Consider the following 21,314-nt stretch of genomic DNA (forward strand, 5'->3'; position numbering starts at 1 on the left):
CATCATAGTCTAACTTAATCCATATTTGATAAATAGTTGTGAAAAGAAGAGAAATGAAAAGCAAAGGGGAAAAGGAAAGATATACCCATTTGAATGCAGAGTTCCAAACAATATCAAGGAGAGATAAGAAAGCCTTCCTCAGTGATCAATGCAAAGTAACAGAGGAAAACAATAGAATGGGAAAGACTAGAGATCTCTTCAAGAAAATCAGAGATACCAAGGGAATGTTTCATGCAAAGATGGGCTCAATAAATGACAGAAATGGTAGGGACCTAAAAGAAGCAGAAGATATTAAGAAGAGGTGGCAAGAATACACAGAAGAACTGTACAAAAAAGATCTTCATGACCCAAATAATCACAATGGTGTGATCACTCACCTAGAGCAAGACATGCTGGATTGTGAACTCAAGTGTGCCTTAGGAAGCATCATTAGGAACAAAGCTAGTGGAGGTGATGGAATTCCAGTTGAACTATTTCAAATCCTAAAAGATGATGCTATTAAAGTGCTGCACTCAATAAGCCAGCCGATTTGGAAAACTCAGCAGTGGAAACAGGACTGGAAAAGGTCAGTCTTCATTCCAATCCCAAAGAAAGGCAATGCCAAAAAATGCTCAAACTACCACACGATTGCACTTATCTCATACACTAGCAAAGTAATGCTCAAAATTCTCCAAGCCAGGCTTCAGCAATACATGAACCGTGAACTTCCAGATGTTCAAGCTGGTTTTAGAAAAGGCAGAGGAATCAGAGATCAAATTGCCAATATCCACTGGATCATCAAAAAAGCAAGAGAGTTCAAGAAACACATCTATATCCACTTTATTGAATATGCCAAAGCCTTTGTGTGGATCACAATAAACTGCGGAAAATTCTGAAAGAGATGAGAATACCAGACCATCTGACCTGCCTCTTGAGAAACCTGTATACAGGTCAGGAAGCAACAGTTAGAACTGGACATGGAACAACAGACTGGTTCTAAATAGGAAAAGGAGTATGTCAAGGCTGTATATTGTCACCCTGCTTATTTAACTTATATGCACAGTACAATATGAGAAATGCTGGGCTGGAGGAAGCACAAGCTGGAATCAAGATTGCTGGGAGAATGCATATGACACCACCCTTATGGCAGAAAGTTAAAAGGAACTCAAAAGCCTCTTGATGAAAGTGAAAGTGGAGAGTGAAAAAGTTGGCTTAAAGCTCAACATTCAGAAAATTAAGATCATGGCATCTGGTCCCACCATTTCATGGCAAATAGATGGGGCAGTAGTGGAAACAGTGTCAGACTTTATTTTTCTGGGCTCCAAAATCACTGCAGATGGTGACTGCAGCCATGAAATTAAAAGACTCTTACTCCTTGGAAGGAAAGTTATGACCAACCTAGACAGCATATTAAAAGCAGAGACATTGCCAACAAAGGTCCGTCTAGTCAAGGCTATGGTTTTTCCAGTAGTCATGTATGGATGTGAGAGTTGGGCTATAAAGAAAGCTGAGCACAGAAGAATTGATACTTTTGAACTGTGGTGTTGGAGAAGACTCTTGAGAGTCCCTTAAACTGCAAGAAGATCCAACCAATCTATCCTAAAGGAGATCAGTCCTGGGTGTTCATTGAAAGGACTGATGCTGAAACTCCAATACTTTGGCCACGTTTTGCGAAGAGCTGATTCATTTGCAAAGACCCTGATCTTGGGAAAGGTTGAGGGCAGGAGGAGAAAGGGACAACATAGGATGAGATGGTTGGATGGTATCACCGACTCAATGGACATGAGTTTTGGTAAACTCCGGGAGTTGTTGATGATGGACAGGGAGGCCTGGCATGCTCGGTTCATGAGGTCACAAAGAGCTGGACACAACTGAGTGACTTAACTGAACTGATAGTAAAATTTGTTCATTCTTTTCTTCATTTTGAGGAAAGGAGTTACTGGGTTGCTAGGTTACTTTAATATATTTTCCAAATAATCAGTGTGTCACTTAAAATCCTGCTCTTTGCGTCCAGTCTCAAAGGCTAATTAATCTTTATATGCTTTCAAAGACTTTTGGTTTTGACACAAACTATAGGATATACCTGTTTTAGTCAATTTTGAATCCAATCCCCATCCCTGACAGTAACGGGTGCTTATGGGCCACAGGGGAAGGAGTTAAATCATTCTGAAAAACTCTGAAAAGTCTTCAAATAGTTTTAATGTGTTTTTAATACATCTTTTTAAACAAATTATCTCTAAACTTAATTATTAAAAGCTTCTTTTGTATGTATTTATTTACAAGTTTATAGTGCATTCTAATCTCCCTAGTTAGTCCCTTGATGCTAGAATAAAAGAGTTAAAGCCATTTTGAGTTTATTTTTGTGTATGGTGTTAGAAAGTGGTCTAGTTTCATTCTTTTACAAGTGGTTGACCAGTTTTCCCAGCACCATTTGTTAAAGAGATTGTCTTTAATCCATTGTATATTCTTGCTTCCTTTGTCAAAGATAAGGTGTCCATATGTGTGTGGATTTATCTCTGGGCTTTCTATTTTGTTCCATTGATCAATATTTCTGTCTTTGTGCCAGTACCATACTGTCTTGATAACTGTGGCTTTGTAATAGAGCCTGAAGTCAGGTAGGTTGATTCCTCCAGTTCCATTCTTCTTTCTCAAGATAGCTTTGGCTATTCGAGGTTTTTTGTATTTCCATACAAATTGTGAAATTATTTGTTCTAGCTCTGTGAAGAATACCGTTGGTAGCTTGATAGGGATTGCATTGAATCTATAAATTGCTTTGGGTAGTATACTCATTTTCACTATATTGATTCTTCCAATCCATGAACATGGTATATTTCTCCATCTATTAGTGTCCTCTTTGATTTCTTTCACCAGTATTTTATAGTTTTCTATATATAGGTCTTTAGTTTCTTTAGGTAGATATATTCCTAAGTATTTTATTCTTTCCATTGCAATGGTGAATGGAATTGTTTCCTTAATTTCTCTTTCAGTTTTCTCATGATTAGTGTATAGGAATGCAAGGGATTTCTGTGTGTTGATTTTATATCCTGCAACTTTACTATAGTCATTGATTAGTTCTAGAAATTTTCTAGTGGAGTCTTTAGGGTTTTCTATGTAGAGGATCATGTCATCTGCAAACAGTGAGAGTTTTACTTCTTCTTTTCCAATTTGGATTCCTTTTATTTCTTTTTCTGCTCTGATTGCTGTGGCCAAAACTTCCAAAACTATGTTGAATAGTAATTGTGAAAGTGGGCACCCTTGTCTTGTTCCTGACTTTAGAGGAAATGCTTTCAATTTTTCCCCATTGAGGATAATGTTTGCTGTGGGTTTGTCATATATAGCTTTTATTATGTTGAGGTATGTTCCTTCTATTCCTGCTTTCTGGAGAGTTTTTATAATAAATGGATGTTGAATTTTGTCAAAGGCTTTCTCTGCATCTATTGAGATAATCATATGGTTTTTATTTTTCAATTTGTTAATGTGGTGTATTACATTGATTGATTTGAGGATATTGAAGAATCCTTGCATCCCTGGGATAAAGCCCACTTGATCATGGTGTATGATCTTTTTAATGTGTTGTTGGATTCTGGTTGCTAGAATTTTATTAAGGATTTTTGCATCTATGTTCATCAGTGATATTGGCCTGTAGTTTTCTTTTTTTGTGGGATCTTTGTCAGGTTTTGGCATTAGGGTGATGGTGGCCTCATAGAATGAGTTTGGAAGTTTACCTTCCTCTGCAATTTTCTGGAAGAGTTTGAGTAGGATAGGTGTCAGCTCTTCTCTAAATTTTTGGTAGAATTCAGCTGTGAAGCCGTCTGGACCTGGGCTTCAAAATGCATTAAAGATCTCAACGTAAGACCAGAAACTATAAAACTCCTAGAGGAGAACATAGGCAAAACACTCTCTGACATACATCACAGCAGGATCCTCTGTGACCCACCTCCCAGAATATTGGAAATAGAAGCAAAAATAAACAAATGGGACCTAATTAAACTTAAAAGCTTCTGCACAACAAAGGAAACTATTAGCAAGGTGAAAAGGCAGCCTTCAGAATGGGAGAAAATAATAGCAAATGAAGCAACTGACAAACAACTAATCTCAAAAATATACAAGCAACTCCTACAGCTCAACTCCAGAAAAATAAATGACCCAATCAAAAAATGGGCCAAAGAACTAAATAGACATTTCTCCAAAGAAGACATACAGATGGCTAAAAAACACATGAAAAGATGCTCAACATCACTCATTATCAGAGAAATGCAAATCAAAACCAACATGAGGTACCATTTCACGCCAGTCAGAATGGCTGCGATCCATAAGTCTACATGCAATAAATGCTGGAGAGGGTGTGCAGAAAAGGGAACTCTCTTACACTGTTGGTGGGAATGCAAATTAGGACAGCCACTATGGCGAACAGTGTGGAGATTCCTTAAAAAACTGGAAACAGAACTGCCTTATGATCCAGCAATCCCACTGCTGGGCATACACACTGAGGAAACCAGAAGGGAAAGAGACACGTGTACCCTAGTGTTCATTGCAGCACTGTTTATAATAGCCAGGACATGGAAGCAACCTAGATGCCCATCAGCAGATGAATGGATAAGAAAGTTGTGGTACATATACACAATGGAGTATTACTCAGCCAATAAAAAGAATACATTTGAATCAGTTCTAATGAGATGGATGAAACTGAAACCTATTATACAGAGTGAAGTAAGCCAGAAAGAAAAACACCAATACAGTATACTAACACATATATATGGAATTTAGAAAGATGGTAACAATAACCCTGTGTACGAGACAGCAAAAGAGACACTGATGTATAGATCAGTCTTATGGACTCTGTGGGAGAGGGAGAGGGTGGGGAGATTTGGGAGAATGGCATTGAAACATGTATAGTATCGTGTATGAAACGAGTCGCCAGTCCAGGTTCCATGCACGATACTGGATGCTTGGGGCTGGTGTACTGGGATGACCCAGAGGGAGGGTATGGGGAGGGAGGAGGGAGGAGGGTTCAGGATGGGGAACACAGGTATACCTGTGATGGATTCATTTCGATATTTGGCAAAACTAATACAATATTGTAAAGTTTAAAAATAAAATAAAATAAAGAGTTAAAGCCCTAAGTAAGTACACTGAGAAATATTCTTCAAGCACTCCAGTACAATATAAAATAAAAGACAATTTCTATTAAATGTCAATTAGACTAAATGCCTGATCTTATTCATAATCACTAGGCATTATGAGTACATCCATTAGAAATAACAACTATAATAGTCCTACATTCCAACATATTTTTGTATTGTACAAATATGGAACTTTTGCCTTTTATAGAAATAGATTTAATATTCTTTCTTTAATTCAGTGCTATCAAGGATGGTTTATACCTTCATTTTTGGATACATACAATTCACTGAGGATAATGATGATGGTTACAAAAGTTAGATTAACAAACATCCTGGAATATCACCATTAAAGTGACAGCAAAAAGTGTCATAACCTCACTCACATCTGTTAGGGGATGGCTATTAATAAAAAGGCAGAAAGTAACAAATGCTGGTGGAGAGTAGAGAAAAAGGAACTCTTGTACACTGAGAAGCCAAGAAATAACAAATGCTGGTTTGAGAGTGGAGGAAAAGGAAACCTGGTGCACTGTTTATTGGGGATATAAACCACTACAGACCTTATGAAATAGCATAGAGATTCCTTAAGAATTACAAACGGAACTACCATAAGATCCAGCAATCTCACTTCTGGCTACAGATATCAAAAGGAAATGAAACCATTATCTAAGAGTTATCTATAATCCCATTTTTACCGCAGCATTAATCACAATTACAGGGGTATGGAAACACCCTAAGTGTCTGTCAGTCTGTCAGTAGATGAATAGTTCAAGAGAATTTATACATGCACACACACTAAAATACAGTTCAGTCTTAAAAAAGATGGAAATCCTGTCATTTTCAGCAACATGGGTGAACCCGGAGGGCATTATGATAAATGGAATAAGTCAATATAGAAAGACAAATACTGCTTGGACTCATAGAAGGAATCCCCCAAAAAAAAAAAAAAAAAAGAGAGAGAGAGCGTGAGACAGTCTTAATTCATAGAAACAAGAGAGCTACCAGGTATTGGAGAGTGGCAGAAATAGGTACAGGTTGGTAAAAGTTGACACATATTTAGTTATAAGATGAATAAGATCTGAAAGTCTAATGTGTAACATGGTAACTACAATTGATAACACTGAACTGTATAACTGAAATTTGATACAAGTAGAATTTAGAAGTTCTCATTGAAAAAAAAAAGTAAGCTAAATACGTGAGTTGGTAGTACATATGTCAATTAATCTGATGGGAGAATCCTTTCACAAAGTATACATATATTAAATTATCTCATTGTATAATTTAAAATGTCTTATTTTTTTCATCAATTATACCTCAGTAAGTCTGAAGAAAATTTAAAAAAATAAAAAAGAAAGGAAAGTAGATAAAAATACTAGAAGAACACACACTTTTAAGAATTAAAATACAGGGACTTCTCTGGCAGTCCAGTGGTTAAGACTTTGTGCTTCCAATGCAACAGGTGTGGATTTGATCCCTGGTTGGGAAGCTAATACCCCATAAAGTGTAAGGTGGGGCCTAAGAAATACATAAAGTACTATGGAATAATGGGACTACATGTATGTTAGTTCAGTTAGGTAACTGAGTAGTGAATAATTGTGGGTTTTGCTTCATTTAAGGTCTTGGGTTTCAGAAATTTTATTAGCTAATTTTAAAGCATAATATATGTGAGAGTATTTGGAACAGTTCTTATTACAGATACAAAGAGATTTCTATATTAATATGTGTTTTTAGGAAAGATTTGAAGGTCAAGACCTCAGCACATACATCTTTGTACTCTTCTATGGATATTTCATTTACATATTTAGCACTCTAACAAGGTACTATGCTTAAAATAGTTGGCATTTGTAGGAAGAACTATATATTTACATACCTTTTCTATATTTTGTCTTAATTTGTTTTCTATAGTCACTTTTGAAATGCCTACCATAGTACAAATATTCTTGTTGAAGAAGGAAAAAATACCAACTAAAAGCATCTTTAGACAATTTGTTCCAATTGAATCCAACACAAAAATAAATACACAAAAACTTCAAATAAAGCCATGCTGCTGCTGCTGCTAAGTCGCTTCAGTTGTGTCCAACTCTGTGCGACCCCATAGACGGCAGCCCACCAGGCTCCCCCATCCCTGGGATTCTCCAGGCAAGAACACTGGAGTGGGATGCCATTTCCTTCTCCAATGCATGAAAGTGAAAAGTGAAAGTGAAGTCACTCAGTCTTGTCCGACTCTTCGTGACCCCATGGACTGCAGCCTACCAGGCTCCTCTGTCCATGGGATTTGCCAGGCAAGAGTACTGGAGTGGGGTGCCATTGCCTTCTCCGCAAATAAAGCCATAGTCATTGCTTAAACTGCAGTAAAATCATCAGTATTTTCACAAAACAAACTAAAGTAGAATAGTAAACTGCTTTTTTTTTTTTTTTTTCTTCAGTAAAATCGTCAGTGTTCTCATAATGGAAAATGTGACTATAATCACACTGAAGAAATAATGAAGAATCATAAAAATAAATTATCTCTTCTATTTAACATTTTGTTGCTAGTAATCAAATGTCACAGAGATTATTTCGTACTGCAGCCTAAAGTAATTCTGAATCTCCAGGAGCATGCATTTATTTTTGCCCAATAGCAAGTTATTTGAATGACTGCACATCAAATTTTGTCCACATGAGACAATTGCTACTGTCAGTTTGATTGTTTTCCTGCATGTGGTATCAGTGAACACTGTTGAAACTCTGAAGCCAGAGACTAAATGTCCCCCTGCTGCCAAAATTTATATGTTGAAACCTAATATCCAATGTGAGGTTATATGAAGGTGGGGACATTGATAGGAGATTAGGTCATGAAGGTAAGCTCTCATAAATGCGATTGTGTCCTTATAAAGGAGGCTCCTGAGAGAACTCTGCCCCCATCTGCTGTATGTGGACACAGTAAAAAGATGGCCGTCTATGAACCAGAAAGTGGGTTGTCAGCAGACACAAAATCTGCTGCCACCATGACCTCTGACTTATAGCCTCCAGAACTGTGAGAAATATATTTGTTGTTATAAACCACTCAGTCTATGCTATATATATATATATATATATATATAATTACAGCAGCCTGAATGCACTGATATACCAGGTAGTCCTCTACACAGTGTTCTACACCTCATGGTATGCCCTTGCTAACATCTGCAAAGACTTCCTCCTGCTGGCATGTTTCAGTTGATGTGTCTTCATGCACATTCAATTTTTCCTCTCCCATTATAATTCATGCAACATCTAACAATGTTAACACAAGCCTCTGTGTTAGGTATTTTGGAAAATCCACGATGAGTAATAGTCGCTGCATTCAAGGAACTTAAATGACTTTGAGCATGTATTGAGTGTGTGTGTGTGTGTGTGCATAATGGAGAAGGACAAGAAGGTGTTCCAAGTAGAAATAAAAGCAGTGAAAATATATTTTTTTCCTGCTTTTTACAAACTATAATATAAAATGTGGAGGATTTTTCTGCATGGTCAATTTTCTAAGTCCTTTTTATACTGTTACCATCCATTTCTAAAAATATCACCTTGTTGTTATATTCAGTATATTCCCTTCTTTCATTATCCTATGGTGTCAGTTAGTATTTAGATTTTCATTATTAAGAGCGGAAGGTACAAGAACAAATTTGGAAAGGTATAAGTTCCTGGTTGTAGAAAAGTTTGCTCAAGGAAAATATCTTATATAGTAGTCTGACAGCAGGGTGGCATTTTTAAAGAATAAATTGTTGACTAGTTAAAAAACATGTATCTTCAGCTAAGTAGCTTGCCAAAACATATAGGCCAGTGAGCTGAGAGCAATAATAATAACCTATGAGAAAAAAGAAAGCTACATTTTCTTAAAGCTGGTGTGAATATTATGCATTTAATATTATTAAAATAAAGAAAATATTAATTTAAAATATATCAGCACAAAATAGGGTATGTATGTGTGTGGACATGCATGTATATTTAAATTACACATATTTAAAATAAAAAGATGTCCCAGGGAAGAGTGCTGTTAGAACATACTACCAATATATCTGAGAATTAAATTTTACATTGTAAACAGATACAGCACACTCAAATTATTTTTAAGTTGCTGAATTGCAAAAATGATATGCTTTGTACTTCAGGGAAAGAAATCATAAAAATTATTTTTAAAAAATTTTTCATAATTCATTTTTAGAGGATTATTTTAGCTGTTGAACATGTTATGACTATATGGACTATATTTTTTATGGAATAGAATATCACAATCAATTTTAACTTTTAGAACCTAAATATTAAAAGAAAACTGGAAACAGAAGCATCATGTAATTCCAATGCTTAATTCAATTCCATGATGTAAATAAAATAGGATGGATTTTTCCTTTATCTGTTAAATATTTTAAAAACTGAGATATCAAGTGTTTATTAACCTAATCAGAACTTATAAACTTAAATATATAGACTGAATTCATCCCCTTAAAAAATACTTTCAAATGTGATATTACATGGGTCTCTGTTAAATGAACACATTGTCCATGTTTTACTATGTTCCTGACTTTCAGCATATCTAAATTTTTAAGTAAATTTATTAGTTTTAATGCCAAAAGTTAAATCTCTAGCATGTGGATCACACTTAACAAAAATGCAAAATGGAATACATAGACGAGTAAATACATTGCTAAATAAAATGTTTAAATGGAGACTATTTTACCCATTAGAACAGCATTATTTCAAATAAATTATTTTCAATTAATTTTTTAAAAATAATTTGTTGACAATTTATCATGCCATATGCAATACTTTGAGTCTGAACAAGCTCCAGGAGATGGTGAAAGACAGGGAAGCCTGGTGTGCTGCAGTCCGTGGGGTCGCAAAGAGTCAGACATGACTGAATGACTGAACAATAAAAATTCAACACTATTTTGAAACTTGGGCAAGATAGACCCCTTCCCTGATCCTTTCCTCTGACCATTTCTGTAGCCCACCTCTTGCCCAGGGTTGTGCCTGTCCACACCCCCTGGGAGATCATAGACTAATTTCCAGCTGCAACATGGTAAGAACAGAAAATAATAGGAATTAGGACTAAATCTTTTAAACTTCTAGAGTAATTTAAAAGAATAATTTTGTCTGGTGAATTTCATAATAAAAAATTGGAAATGTATTTATATGTGTTTTTATTTTATTTTTCTAAATTTTTTTGTTTCATTTTGTAAAAGTATCAGTCCAAAACAAATTAAAAATAAAAGCAAATCTTTTATTTTACAGTTTGTTTAAAAAGTACTGTTCTACAACTCCCTGAAAACTAGTACCCCTGGAATTTCCTGCTTCCTGGACCCTCATAAGCCTTTTTCCAGGTCCATGTTCTCAGGGTCAGAACACATGACTGTATGTGCACTCTAGACCCAGGGGGCACCATTTGCAGGGAGGTGTGGGCAGTTAGAATGTATAGTCTGGGAAGTCTGTATGCATCGTGAAGGACAGAGCTGAGTTTGGGAATAGAGGGTGACCAGGTGCAAGCAGGGGCTGGGACCACTTCCTCATGCTTCCATGTTCCAAAAAGAAAATGTACAACTGTGCTCATTTCACAACTAGCAACATTATTCTCAAAATCCTTCAAGCTAGGCTTCAGAAGCACATAAACCCAGAACTTCCAGATATACAAGCTGGGTTTCAAAGAGGCAGAGGAAACAGAGATCAAGTTGCCAGCATTCGTTGGATCATAGAGAAAGCAAGGGAGCTCCAGAAAAACATCTACTTCTGCTTCATTGCCTACACTAAGTCTTTGACTGTGTGGATCACAAGAAACTGGAAAATTCTTAAAGAGATGGGAATACCAGACCACCTTACCTGCCTCCTGAGAAACCTGTGGGGTCAAAAGGCAAAAGTTAGAACTGGACATGGAATGACAGACTGGTTCAAAATTGGGAAAGAAGCATGACAAGGCTGTATATTGTCACCCTGCTTATTTAACTTGTATGCAGAGTACATCACGGGAAAATGCCAGGCTGGAATCAAGATTGCTGGGAGAAACAGCAACAACCTCAGATATGTAGATGATACCACTCTAATGGCAGAATGTGAAGAGGAACCTCTTAATGATGGTGAAAGAGAAGAGTGAAAATGCTGACTTGAAACTCAGCATTAAACAAACTAAAATTATAGTATCCAGTCCCATCACTTCATGGCCAATAGAAGGGGAAAAAGTAGAAGTAGTGACAGATTTTATTTCCTTGGGCTCAAAAATCACTATGGACAGTGACTGCAGCCATGAAATTAAAAGACATTTGCTCCTTGGAAAAAAAGCTATGACAAACCTAGACAGCATATTAAAAAGCAGAGACATCACTTTGCAGACAAAGATCCATACAGTGAAAGTGATGGTTTTTCCAACAGTCATGTATGGATATGAGAGTTGGGCCATAAAGAAGACAGGGTGCTGAAAAATCGATGCTTTTGAATTGTGGTGCTGGAGAAGACCACAGTCCTTTGGACTTCAGGGAGATCAAACCAGTCAATCCCTAAGGAAATGAACAATGAATATTTATTGGAAGGACTGATGCTGAAGTTGAAGCTTCAGTACTTTGGCCAACTGATGCGAAATGCCCATTCATTGGAAAAGACTCAGATATTGGAAAAGATTGAAGGCAAAAGGAGAAGAGGGCAGCAAAGGATGATATGGTTAGACAGCATCACTGACTCAATGGACATAAATCTGAGTAAACTTCAGGAGATAACGGAAGTCAGAGGAGCTTGGCATGCTGCAATCCAGGGTGTTGCCAACAGTCGGATACAACTTAGCAACTGAAAAACAAAGGCAACAGTTTGAGTGGATACAATTCTATTAGGTTCTCTTATCACAGAGTCTTGAAGTTCAAAGGAATTTTGATCTAATTTCAATTTTGTAAAATCTCTGTTAGCTACTCAAACGACTTTTATCTGAACACTTTTAGGAGTTAGTTGGGGCCTCTTAGGTGGCTCAGCAGTAAAGAATCCATATGTCAACGCAGGAGATGCAAATTCGGTCCCTGAGTCAGGAAGATCCCCTGGAGGAGGAAAGGGCAACTGACTCAAATATTCTCTCTTGGAGAATTCCATGGACAGAGGATCCTGGCAGGATATAGTCCATGAGGTTACAAAGAGTCAGACACGACTGAGCACATATGTACACAGGAGGTAGGTGCTATCTAAGTTCTGCTGCAGTCATCTTTACCCAAGGAAAAAAGAGTTATATTTTCAGAAATATGTAATTTTGCTCTGAGGAAGAAAAACATGTTTAAGAAACATATCTGTGGTTACAGACAAATATAAAAATAATCACACAGACTTTTCAAAATTAAGATAATTTCTCAGAGTGAAAGAATTATAAGTGAAGAAGTAGAACTCCTATGCAAACTAGGGACAATATGATAACAGGAACATGAGAAGAGGGAAAATGTAACTTTTTCTTCATTCATTCTGCCAGTAGCAGATAGTCTGTAAGATACAACTAATTCCACTTGAATTCACAGGGGTTATAAAACTTCTTCTCATCAACATATTTGTTCTTTATCTGGTCTTACGTTGTGTAGCTAACTTTTGGATCACTCTAAAAATCAATTATGAACCTATTTTTTAAATTATATTTCTGATCTGCTACTTGGTCTGATTCATACAACACAGGGATTTTAAAATTATTTAAAATATATTCATGTTATCTTCCAAAATAAAAGGAAATAGAGACAACATCTACACTTCATAAGAATTAAAAAAAACCCAGCAAATCCACTAACAAAATACTTAGAAGATTTTCTTTGAAGTAATTAAGGTCAAATGAGCATGGGCTCAAAATTCTCAAACAAAGAAGGAATGCAGAAAATTATGGACTGTGACATGTTTACAAAGAAGTTCTTTCAATTAACAGAGTCCTTATTCTTTTAGAAAATGTATGGCTTATTTAAAATATTAAGGGTTTTCCTCTTAGTATCTAAAATTATAGTTAAGACCATTGCCCTTTATTGTTTTGAGATTTACAAAAACATTATATATATGTATATATATATATATATATATATATATAATTTTGAGGTCTAATCTAAAAATGTGTGGTTGTGTGTGCATGTGTGTGCACTCATCTCATAGTCTTCTGGTTATTTAAATGTAATATATTATCTTTCTGTCTCTTAGGTCTCCCTCACTCTAAGGGACTAATTTAGATGTACCTATCAGAAAAACACCTACATATATAAAGCAGATGTTAACAGACACAGTGGGAGGGGTTCAGAAATTTATGTTTTATAGAGTGCATCAAGTAATTGTGATTTGCAAAAGACCCCATTTTTGAGAAACACCACATTGATAAAGCCTGAACTGCAAATCAACAGCTATGAAAGGGATACTGAGAGAAAGCATATCATAACCTTTTGAGATTTATCACATGAAAACAATACACTAGCCCTGAAAATTTTTTCTTGCCCCTATCCGAGATAGATTATTGGAATGGATAGCCAAGGATTAGGTGACAGACAAGTTCCTAAAACACAGAGTGAAAAAATACAGTATATACTATTTCCATGACTGCAGGCCATGAAATCAGAAGATGCTGTGCTTCATGAAAGGAAAGCTATGACAAACTTAGCAGCATTTTAAAAATCAAAGATTTCACTTTGCTGACAAAGATCCATATAGTCAAAGCTATGATCTTTCCAGTAATCTGTACGGATGTTAGAGTTGGACCATAAAAAGGCTGAGTGCAGAAGAATTGATGCTTTAGAATTGTGGTGCTGGAGAAGACTCTTGGGAGTCCCTTTGACTGCAGGGAGATCAAATCAGTAAATTCTAAAGGAAATCAACCCTGAATATTCATTGGAAGGATTGATGCTAAAGCTGAAGCTCCAATACTTTGGCCACATGATGTGAACAGCTGACTCATTAGAAAAGACCCTGATGCTGGGAAAGACTGAAGGCAAAAGGAGGAGGGGAGCAGAAAATGAGATGGTTGGATAGCATCACTGATTCAACTGACATGAACTTGGGCAAACTCCGGGAGATGGTTGAGGGACAGGCAGGCTTGGTGTGCTGCAGCCCATGGAGTCACAAAGAGTTAAGACACAACTTAGCGACTGGACAATAAGTTCCTAACATTTCCCTTTACTTAATATAAGTTCATCCTTTTTTTTCTTTTTTCTTCACATTAAGAACCTTTGCAGTATATTAGCTCAACTCTGAGAGCTATTCACTGCTCTACTACTACTACTGCTACTACTACTACTTCATGTCAAACCACTGATTAACTTTCACAGATACTGATGATGACCAGGTATGATTAAGCCTCCAATAAACTGCAACACCCACCAGTTTTTAGTACTAATAGTACTCTCTCTGGGCAATTTCATAATTTTTTTCCCCCACTCTATTCTATTACTCTGTGAAGGTAAAAGTATTTTCCAAAATAAGGCCAATCAGCCTGTCTGTAATTTCACCCTAGGCCCCCTTCTGGAAATGGATTCTAAGTAACTATGTGTGGATCAAGTATATTAAGCCTTATTAAAAGGACTAATAAATATACTATATGCAGATTGATGATAATAAATAATATACTATGCTCTTTCTGTTGGAGGTAGTGAGAAGAATCAATGAAAAAAAAAAAAAAAGGTAAAATTTCACAAGAAACTGATAGACTAAATCAAGAAAGAAACATTGAGAACTTACACTTGGAGCACTGTCCTTGGGTCTCCAACTTCACCCCCATCACCAATTGTCAAGGTATCATAGCCAATTTCCAGGTCAAATTCTTCAAAATTTATCTGGATAACCTACCAATGAACAGAAACAAGTATCTCAAATATATCTCATTACATATTAAAAGCAAACAAGAGAACAAAGGCAGAAAAACATTAAAATGCCCTGCAGACATATTATGTATCTATATGTCCATAGCTATCTATATAAGAATTTCATACTATGACAGGAAATCATATAAGAATACTTCTAATGTTCACTCATTATAAGTTTTATTTATAGTATCATATCTTCTGTAATAATTTATCAATGACATAACATAGTTTCTGTTTATAGAACATTCTTATCTGAGGAATTTGAATGTAAATCTAACTTGAGAAGGTTTTATAAAAAGCACATGTAGGTGGAGAGTGGTTTACTGTAAATAAAAATAAGCTAGCATGGAAAAGCATAGAGTATAAAATTGCCACTAGATAGTAAAGCTTAAAAAATGTTAGAACTAAATTTGAACCTAGATCACTAAATTTAAAGGCATCAGGATTATTTTTGTGTATTCTTTGGTAATAGAATCCCTCATTTATATTATATTTTGCCAGCAAAATTGGGAGCACAAATCTTTGGGAGACATATTATATCATGATAAGCAATTTAATATTAGTTCTTATCCAAATATAATCCTGTACTTTTTTATTGTTTATATATTTATGTAAAAGTTCATATTTAATTAAATTGCAATTCTTAAATTCAAAACCCAATATAACATTTTAGAGAATAATTTAATTAAGAATCTGTACAGAAGAAATTACATAAATATTGTCCTATAAATAACTATGCTTAGAGCAAAAAGTAATTTATAATAAAGTTTCAGAAGAGTTGAGGCTACAATAGTACTAGAGAAAAATGAAAAATGCCTTAATTTTTTAAATTATTTAAATTATGACAGATTCCATATCCTATTTTTACCTTTTTAACAAAAACCCCAACTTTTTATTTTGTCTATTTCTTGATGTTTTAAAATTATTTTTATTAGCATTAATTAAAACACATGTATACACATAGCAGATGCATGTTGATGTTTGGCAAAACCAATACAATATTGTAAAGTTAAAAAAATAAAAATAAAAAAATAAAAGACACTTGCTCCTTGGAAGAAAAGCTATGAAAAATAATAATAATAATAATTAAAACATCTGTTTTGGTCATGTTTAATACAGAATATATAAAACACAATTTTAAATGGCTATGATTTAAAAGGAAAGGTTTGCCTATTCTACATTGAGTTAAATATAAGTACTCTCAATTAATAATTTTCTATTAATAGAGATTTAGTTGTTCCCATTGCTTTTGCTATAATAAGCAACATGGTTATTTTCTGGCTCAAATCTACAAGTATATCTCTACATTAAGTGTGTACTTATGAGTATAATTTCTGAGTAATAAAACTCAAAATTAAATTTCAAAATATCATGCCATGTGGTTTGAAAACTATCTTATCACTTTAAATGTCCACAACTTGTGTACATTATATTCCATTAGTTCTACAAATCTAGAGGGTATAAAAAGTGAAGTTTTTTTTGCATTTTCTTCATTAGTAATCAAATTATCTTTTTATGTTTGCCATTTATTTTTTTTTTTCAGGTTTTCTGAACCATCAGTACTGTCTTTTTCTGAAAGTTTTCCATCATACAAAACCAAAACCTGTTACCATTAACCAATAACTCCCCGTTTTCCCTTTTCCCCCTTATCCTGGTAACTTCCAATATGCTTTTTAACCCTACAAATTTGCATATTCCAGATATTTTATGTAAGTGGAATAATACAATATTTGCCCTTTTGTGTCTGATTCACTTCACTAAGCAAAGTCTTCAAGGTTCATCTGCATTGCAGAGTGTGTATCAGAACTTCATTCCTTTTATGGTTGAATAACAGTCCATTTGTTTGTTGTTCAGTCATTCAATTGTGTCTGACTCTTTGTGAACCCATATACTGCAGCATGCCAGGCTTCCCTGTCTTTCACCATCTCCTGGAACTTGCTCAAACTCATGTCCATTGAGTCAGTGATGCCATCCAACCATCTTGTCCCTGTCATCCCCTTCTCCCCCTGCCTCCAGTCTTTCCCAGCATCAGGATCTTTTCTAATGAGTCAGATCTTCACATCAGGTGGCCAAAGTGTTGGAGCTTCAGCTTCATCATCAGTCCTTTCAATGAATATTTCAGATTGATTTCCTTTAGGATTGACTCGTTCATACTCCTGCAGTCCAAGGGACTTGCATGTGAAAGTGAAAGTCGCTCAGTCGTGTCCAACTTTTTGCAACCCCATGGACTGTACAGTCCTGGAATTCCCAGGCCAGAAAACTGGAGTGGGTAGCCTTTCCCTTCTCCAGGGGATCTTCCCAACCCACAGATCAAACTCAGGTCTCCTGCATTGCAGGCAGATTCTTTACCAGCTGAGCCACAAGGGAAGCCCGATACTACAGTTGAAAAACATCAGTTCTTCAGTGCTCAACCTTCTTTATGGTCCAACTCTCACATATATACATGACTACTGGAAAAACCATCGCTTTGACTATACAGACCTTTGCCAGCAAAGTAACATCTCTTCTTTTCATTACGCTGTCTAGGTTTGTCATAACTTTTCTTCCAAGGAGAAGCATCTTTTAATTTCATGGCTGCAGTCACTATCAGCAATGATTTTGAAACCCAAGAAAATAAAGACTGTCACTGTCACAAGAAATAAAGTCCATTGTACATTTATACCTAATTTGGTTTAACCATTATTCAATTGATGGGACACTTGGCGTGCTTCCATCTTTAACCTATGATGAGTATTGTTATTATGTAGAATGGTGTAAAAGTACCTATTTGAATCTCTGTTTTCAATTATTGTATATATGCCTAGGGGTGAAATTACTGAGTCATAAATTTAACATTTTGAAGAACTATCAAGCTGTTTTCCAGAACTTTTGAACATTCAAAATTTCTACCAGGAATTCACGAGGGTTCCAACTTCTCTATATACCTCACTGCTTTTTGTTTTGTTTTTATTATATCCATTCTTGTAGCTTACTGTGGATTTAATTTAATCTTTCTAATCAATGATGTTGAACATCTTTACATGTATTTATTAGCCATTTGTATGTTTTGGGTAACTATCTATTTGAGTCCTTTATCCTCTATAACTTATTTTTTTATCTTTTACCTCTTTTTAAATTAAGTCATTTGTTATATTGTTGCTGAATTGTAAGAGCTCTTTACATATTCTAGATATTAATTGCCTATATCAGCTATATTGTTTGCAAATATTTTCTCCCATTGTGTGAATTATCTTTCCATTCTTATGATAGTGTGCTTTGATGCCTCAAAAATTTTAATGTAATGAAGTCCACTTTATTTATTTTTTGTTGCTGTTGCTTGTGCTTTTGTGCCATATTTAAGAAGCCACTGCAAAATCCCATATCATGTTATTTTTTTCTTCTATGAATTTTATACTTTAAGCACTTAAATTTAGATTTTTGATCCATTCTGATTTAACTGTTGTATACAGTACAAGTAAGAATCAAATTTAATTCTTTCTGCATGTGGCTATCCAACTTTACCAGCACCATTTATTGAATCTCCTGCATTGCAGGTGGACTCTTTACCATCTGAGCCACCAGGGAAGCCCAACTACAAGAAAACCTCCCCTTATTGCACTTTGCTTTATTGTTATTGGCAGATATTTTATATTTTACCAACTGAAGTTCTGTGGCAAAACTGTTAAGCAAGCTTACATTATCATTTCCTTTAAAACAGCAATTGTATACTTTATGTCTTTGTGTCATGTTTTGATATTTATCACAATATTTCAAATGTTTTTATTACTCTTACATTTGTTATGGTTATCTGTGCTCAGTGACTTTTGATATTACTTTGTAATGGTTCTGGGTAGCTACAAACCATACCCACTTAAAACTGTAAACTTAAATGATAAACGTCAAATGTATTCTGATTGCTCAACTGACAGCCTTTTCCGCATCTCTCTTTCTCTTTGAGCTTCCCTATTCCCTGAGAGACAATATCATTGAAATTAGGCCAACTAGTGACACTACAATGGCTTATAAGTGTCCAAATATAAAAAGGAGTCCCACATACCTCACTTTAAATCAAAAACTAGAAATGATTAAGGTTAGTGAGAAATGAATGTCTAGAGTCAAGTAAGGCCAAAAGTTAGGCCTCTTGCATCAGTTGCTAGTTGTAAATGTAAAGAAGCTGTTCTTGAAGGAAATTAAAAATGCTAGTCTAATGTACACATAAATGATAAGAAAGTAAAATAGCTTTATTACTGATATGGAGCAACTTTTAGTGGCATGAATAGAAGTTCAAACCAGTCACAACATTCTCAAAACCAAAGTCTAATTCAGAATAAGGCCCTAAACTCTCATCAAGTCTCATGAAGGTTCAGAGAAGTGAGTAAGCTGCAAAGAAAAGTTCGAAGCTAGCAGAGGTTGGTTCATAAGGTTTAAGGAAAAAGAACCATGTCCATAATATAAAAGTACAAGGTAAACAGCAGAAGCCGCAGCAACTTATCCAGAAGATCTTGCTAATACAATTAATGAAGGTGGCACAGTAAACAATATATTTTCAGTGTAGACAAAACTGTTGCCTGTGTTGCAAGAGGAGTGAAGTGAAAATTGCTCAGTCATGTCTGACTTTTTGTGACCCCATCAGTTATATACAGTCCATGGAATTCTCCAGGCCAGAATACTGGAGTGGATAGCCTTTCCCTTCTCTAGGGGAACTTCCCAACCCAGGGACTGAATCCAGGTCTCCTGCATTGCAGGTGGATTCTTTACCAGCTGAGCCACAAGGGAAGCCTGTGTTGGAAGAAGACACTATCTAGGATTTTCATAGCTAGAGAGGAGAAGTCAATGCCTGGATTCAACGTGCAACCTGACTCGCTCATTAAGGGTATGCTGTTTATTTGCTCAGTCATGTCCGACTCTTTGTGACCCCATGGACTACAGCCTGCCAGCTCCTCTGTCCAGAGGATTCTCCAGGCAAGAATACTGGAGTGGATTGCCATTTCATTCTTGATGTTAGGGGTATAGGTAGCTGATTTGAAGCCAATACTGATTTACTGTTCTGAAAATCCTAGAATTCTTAAGAAGTATGCTAAATCTATTTTGTCTGTGCTCTATAAATGGAACAGTAAAGCCTGGAAATAGCACACCCGTTTACAATACAGTTTACTGAATATTGTCAGTCCACTGTTAAGATTTACTACTCAGGAAAGAAAAAGATATATTTTAAAATACTATTGTTTATTGACAGTGCAGCTGGTCACTCAAGAGCTCTGATGAAACTATAAAACAAGATTAATGTTGTCATGTCTGCTAAAACAACAGCCATTCTGCTGCCCATGTATCAAGGAGTAATTTTTATTTTCAAGTCTTTTTAAGAAAAAAATTTTATAAGGCCATATCTGACATAGATGGTGATTCCTCTGAATAGATCTGGGTAAAGTAAATCCTCTGATAGATCTGGGTAAAGTAAATTAAAACCTTTCTGTAAAGGATTCACCATTCTAGATGTCTTTAAGAACATTTGTGATTCATGGGAAGAGCAAAATATCAACATTAATAGAAGTTTGGAAGAAGTTGATTCCAACCCTCATGGAGGACTGTGAAGGGTTCAAACTTCAGTGGAGGATGTCACTGCAGATGCGATAAAAACACCAGGAGAACTATAACTAGAAATTCAACCTGAAGGTGGAACTGAAATGCTACAGTTTCATGGTAAAACTTTATGATGAGGAGTTGCTTCTTATGGATGAGCAAAGAACATGATGGAATCCCTTCCTGGTGAAAATTTTCTGAAAATTGTTGAAATGAAAACAAAAAAATTAGAGTATAAAAACTTATTTGATAAAGCAGTAGTAGTATTTGAGAAAATTAAGTCAATTTTGAAAAGTACTGTGGATAAAATGCTATCAAAAATTGCCTGCTACAGAGAAATCACTGGTGAAAGGAAGAATCAATCAATGTGGCAAATTTCAATAGTGATGTATTTTAAGAAATTGCTACAGCCATCAACTTCAAGGCAAGATGATTCAGCAGCTAAATGATTATGACTCACTAAAGGCATAGATGATGGTTAGCTTTTTTTAAAAAAATCAGATCAGATCAGTCGCTCAGTCATGTCCAACTCTTTGCGACCCCATGAATCGCAGCACACCAGGCCTCCCTGTCCATCACCAACTCCCGGAGTTCATTCAGACTCACGTCCATCGAGTCAGAGATGCCATCCAGCCATCTCATCCTCTGTCGTCCCCTTCTCCTCCTGCCCCCAATCCCTCCCAGCATCAGAGTCTTTTCCAATGAGTCAACTCTTCGCATGAAGTGGCCAAAGTACTGGAGTTTCAGCTTTAGCATCACTCCTTCCAAAGAAATCCCAGGGCTGATCTCCTTCAGAATGGACTGGTTGGATCTCCTTGCAGTCCAAGGGACTCTCAAGAGTCTTCTCCAACACCACAGT

The 21,314-nt window shown here is 35.7% G+C and overlaps 1 protein-coding gene across 3 annotated transcripts in view; it reads right to left on the bottom strand.

The window, feature by feature from the left end:
* CSMD3 (CUB and Sushi multiple domains 3) overlaps positions 1 to 21,314 on the bottom strand; it is a 1,469,470-nt gene that overhangs the window by 666,630 nt on the left and 781,526 nt on the right. For all 3 annotated transcript variants that reach the window (XM_070382828.1, XM_005887888.2, XM_005887887.2), the window contains one exon: positions 14,772 to 14,875. In XM_070382828.1, coding sequence (XP_070238929.1) covers positions 14,772 to 14,875 — 104 coding nt within the window. The remainder of the gene's footprint in view (positions 1 to 14,771; positions 14,876 to 21,314) is intronic.

This window comes from Bos mutus, chromosome 14 (assembly GCF_027580195.1).
Source record: "Bos mutus isolate GX-2022 chromosome 14, NWIPB_WYAK_1.1, whole genome shotgun sequence".
Classification (NCBI taxonomy): domain Eukaryota; kingdom Metazoa; phylum Chordata; class Mammalia; order Artiodactyla; family Bovidae; genus Bos; species Bos mutus.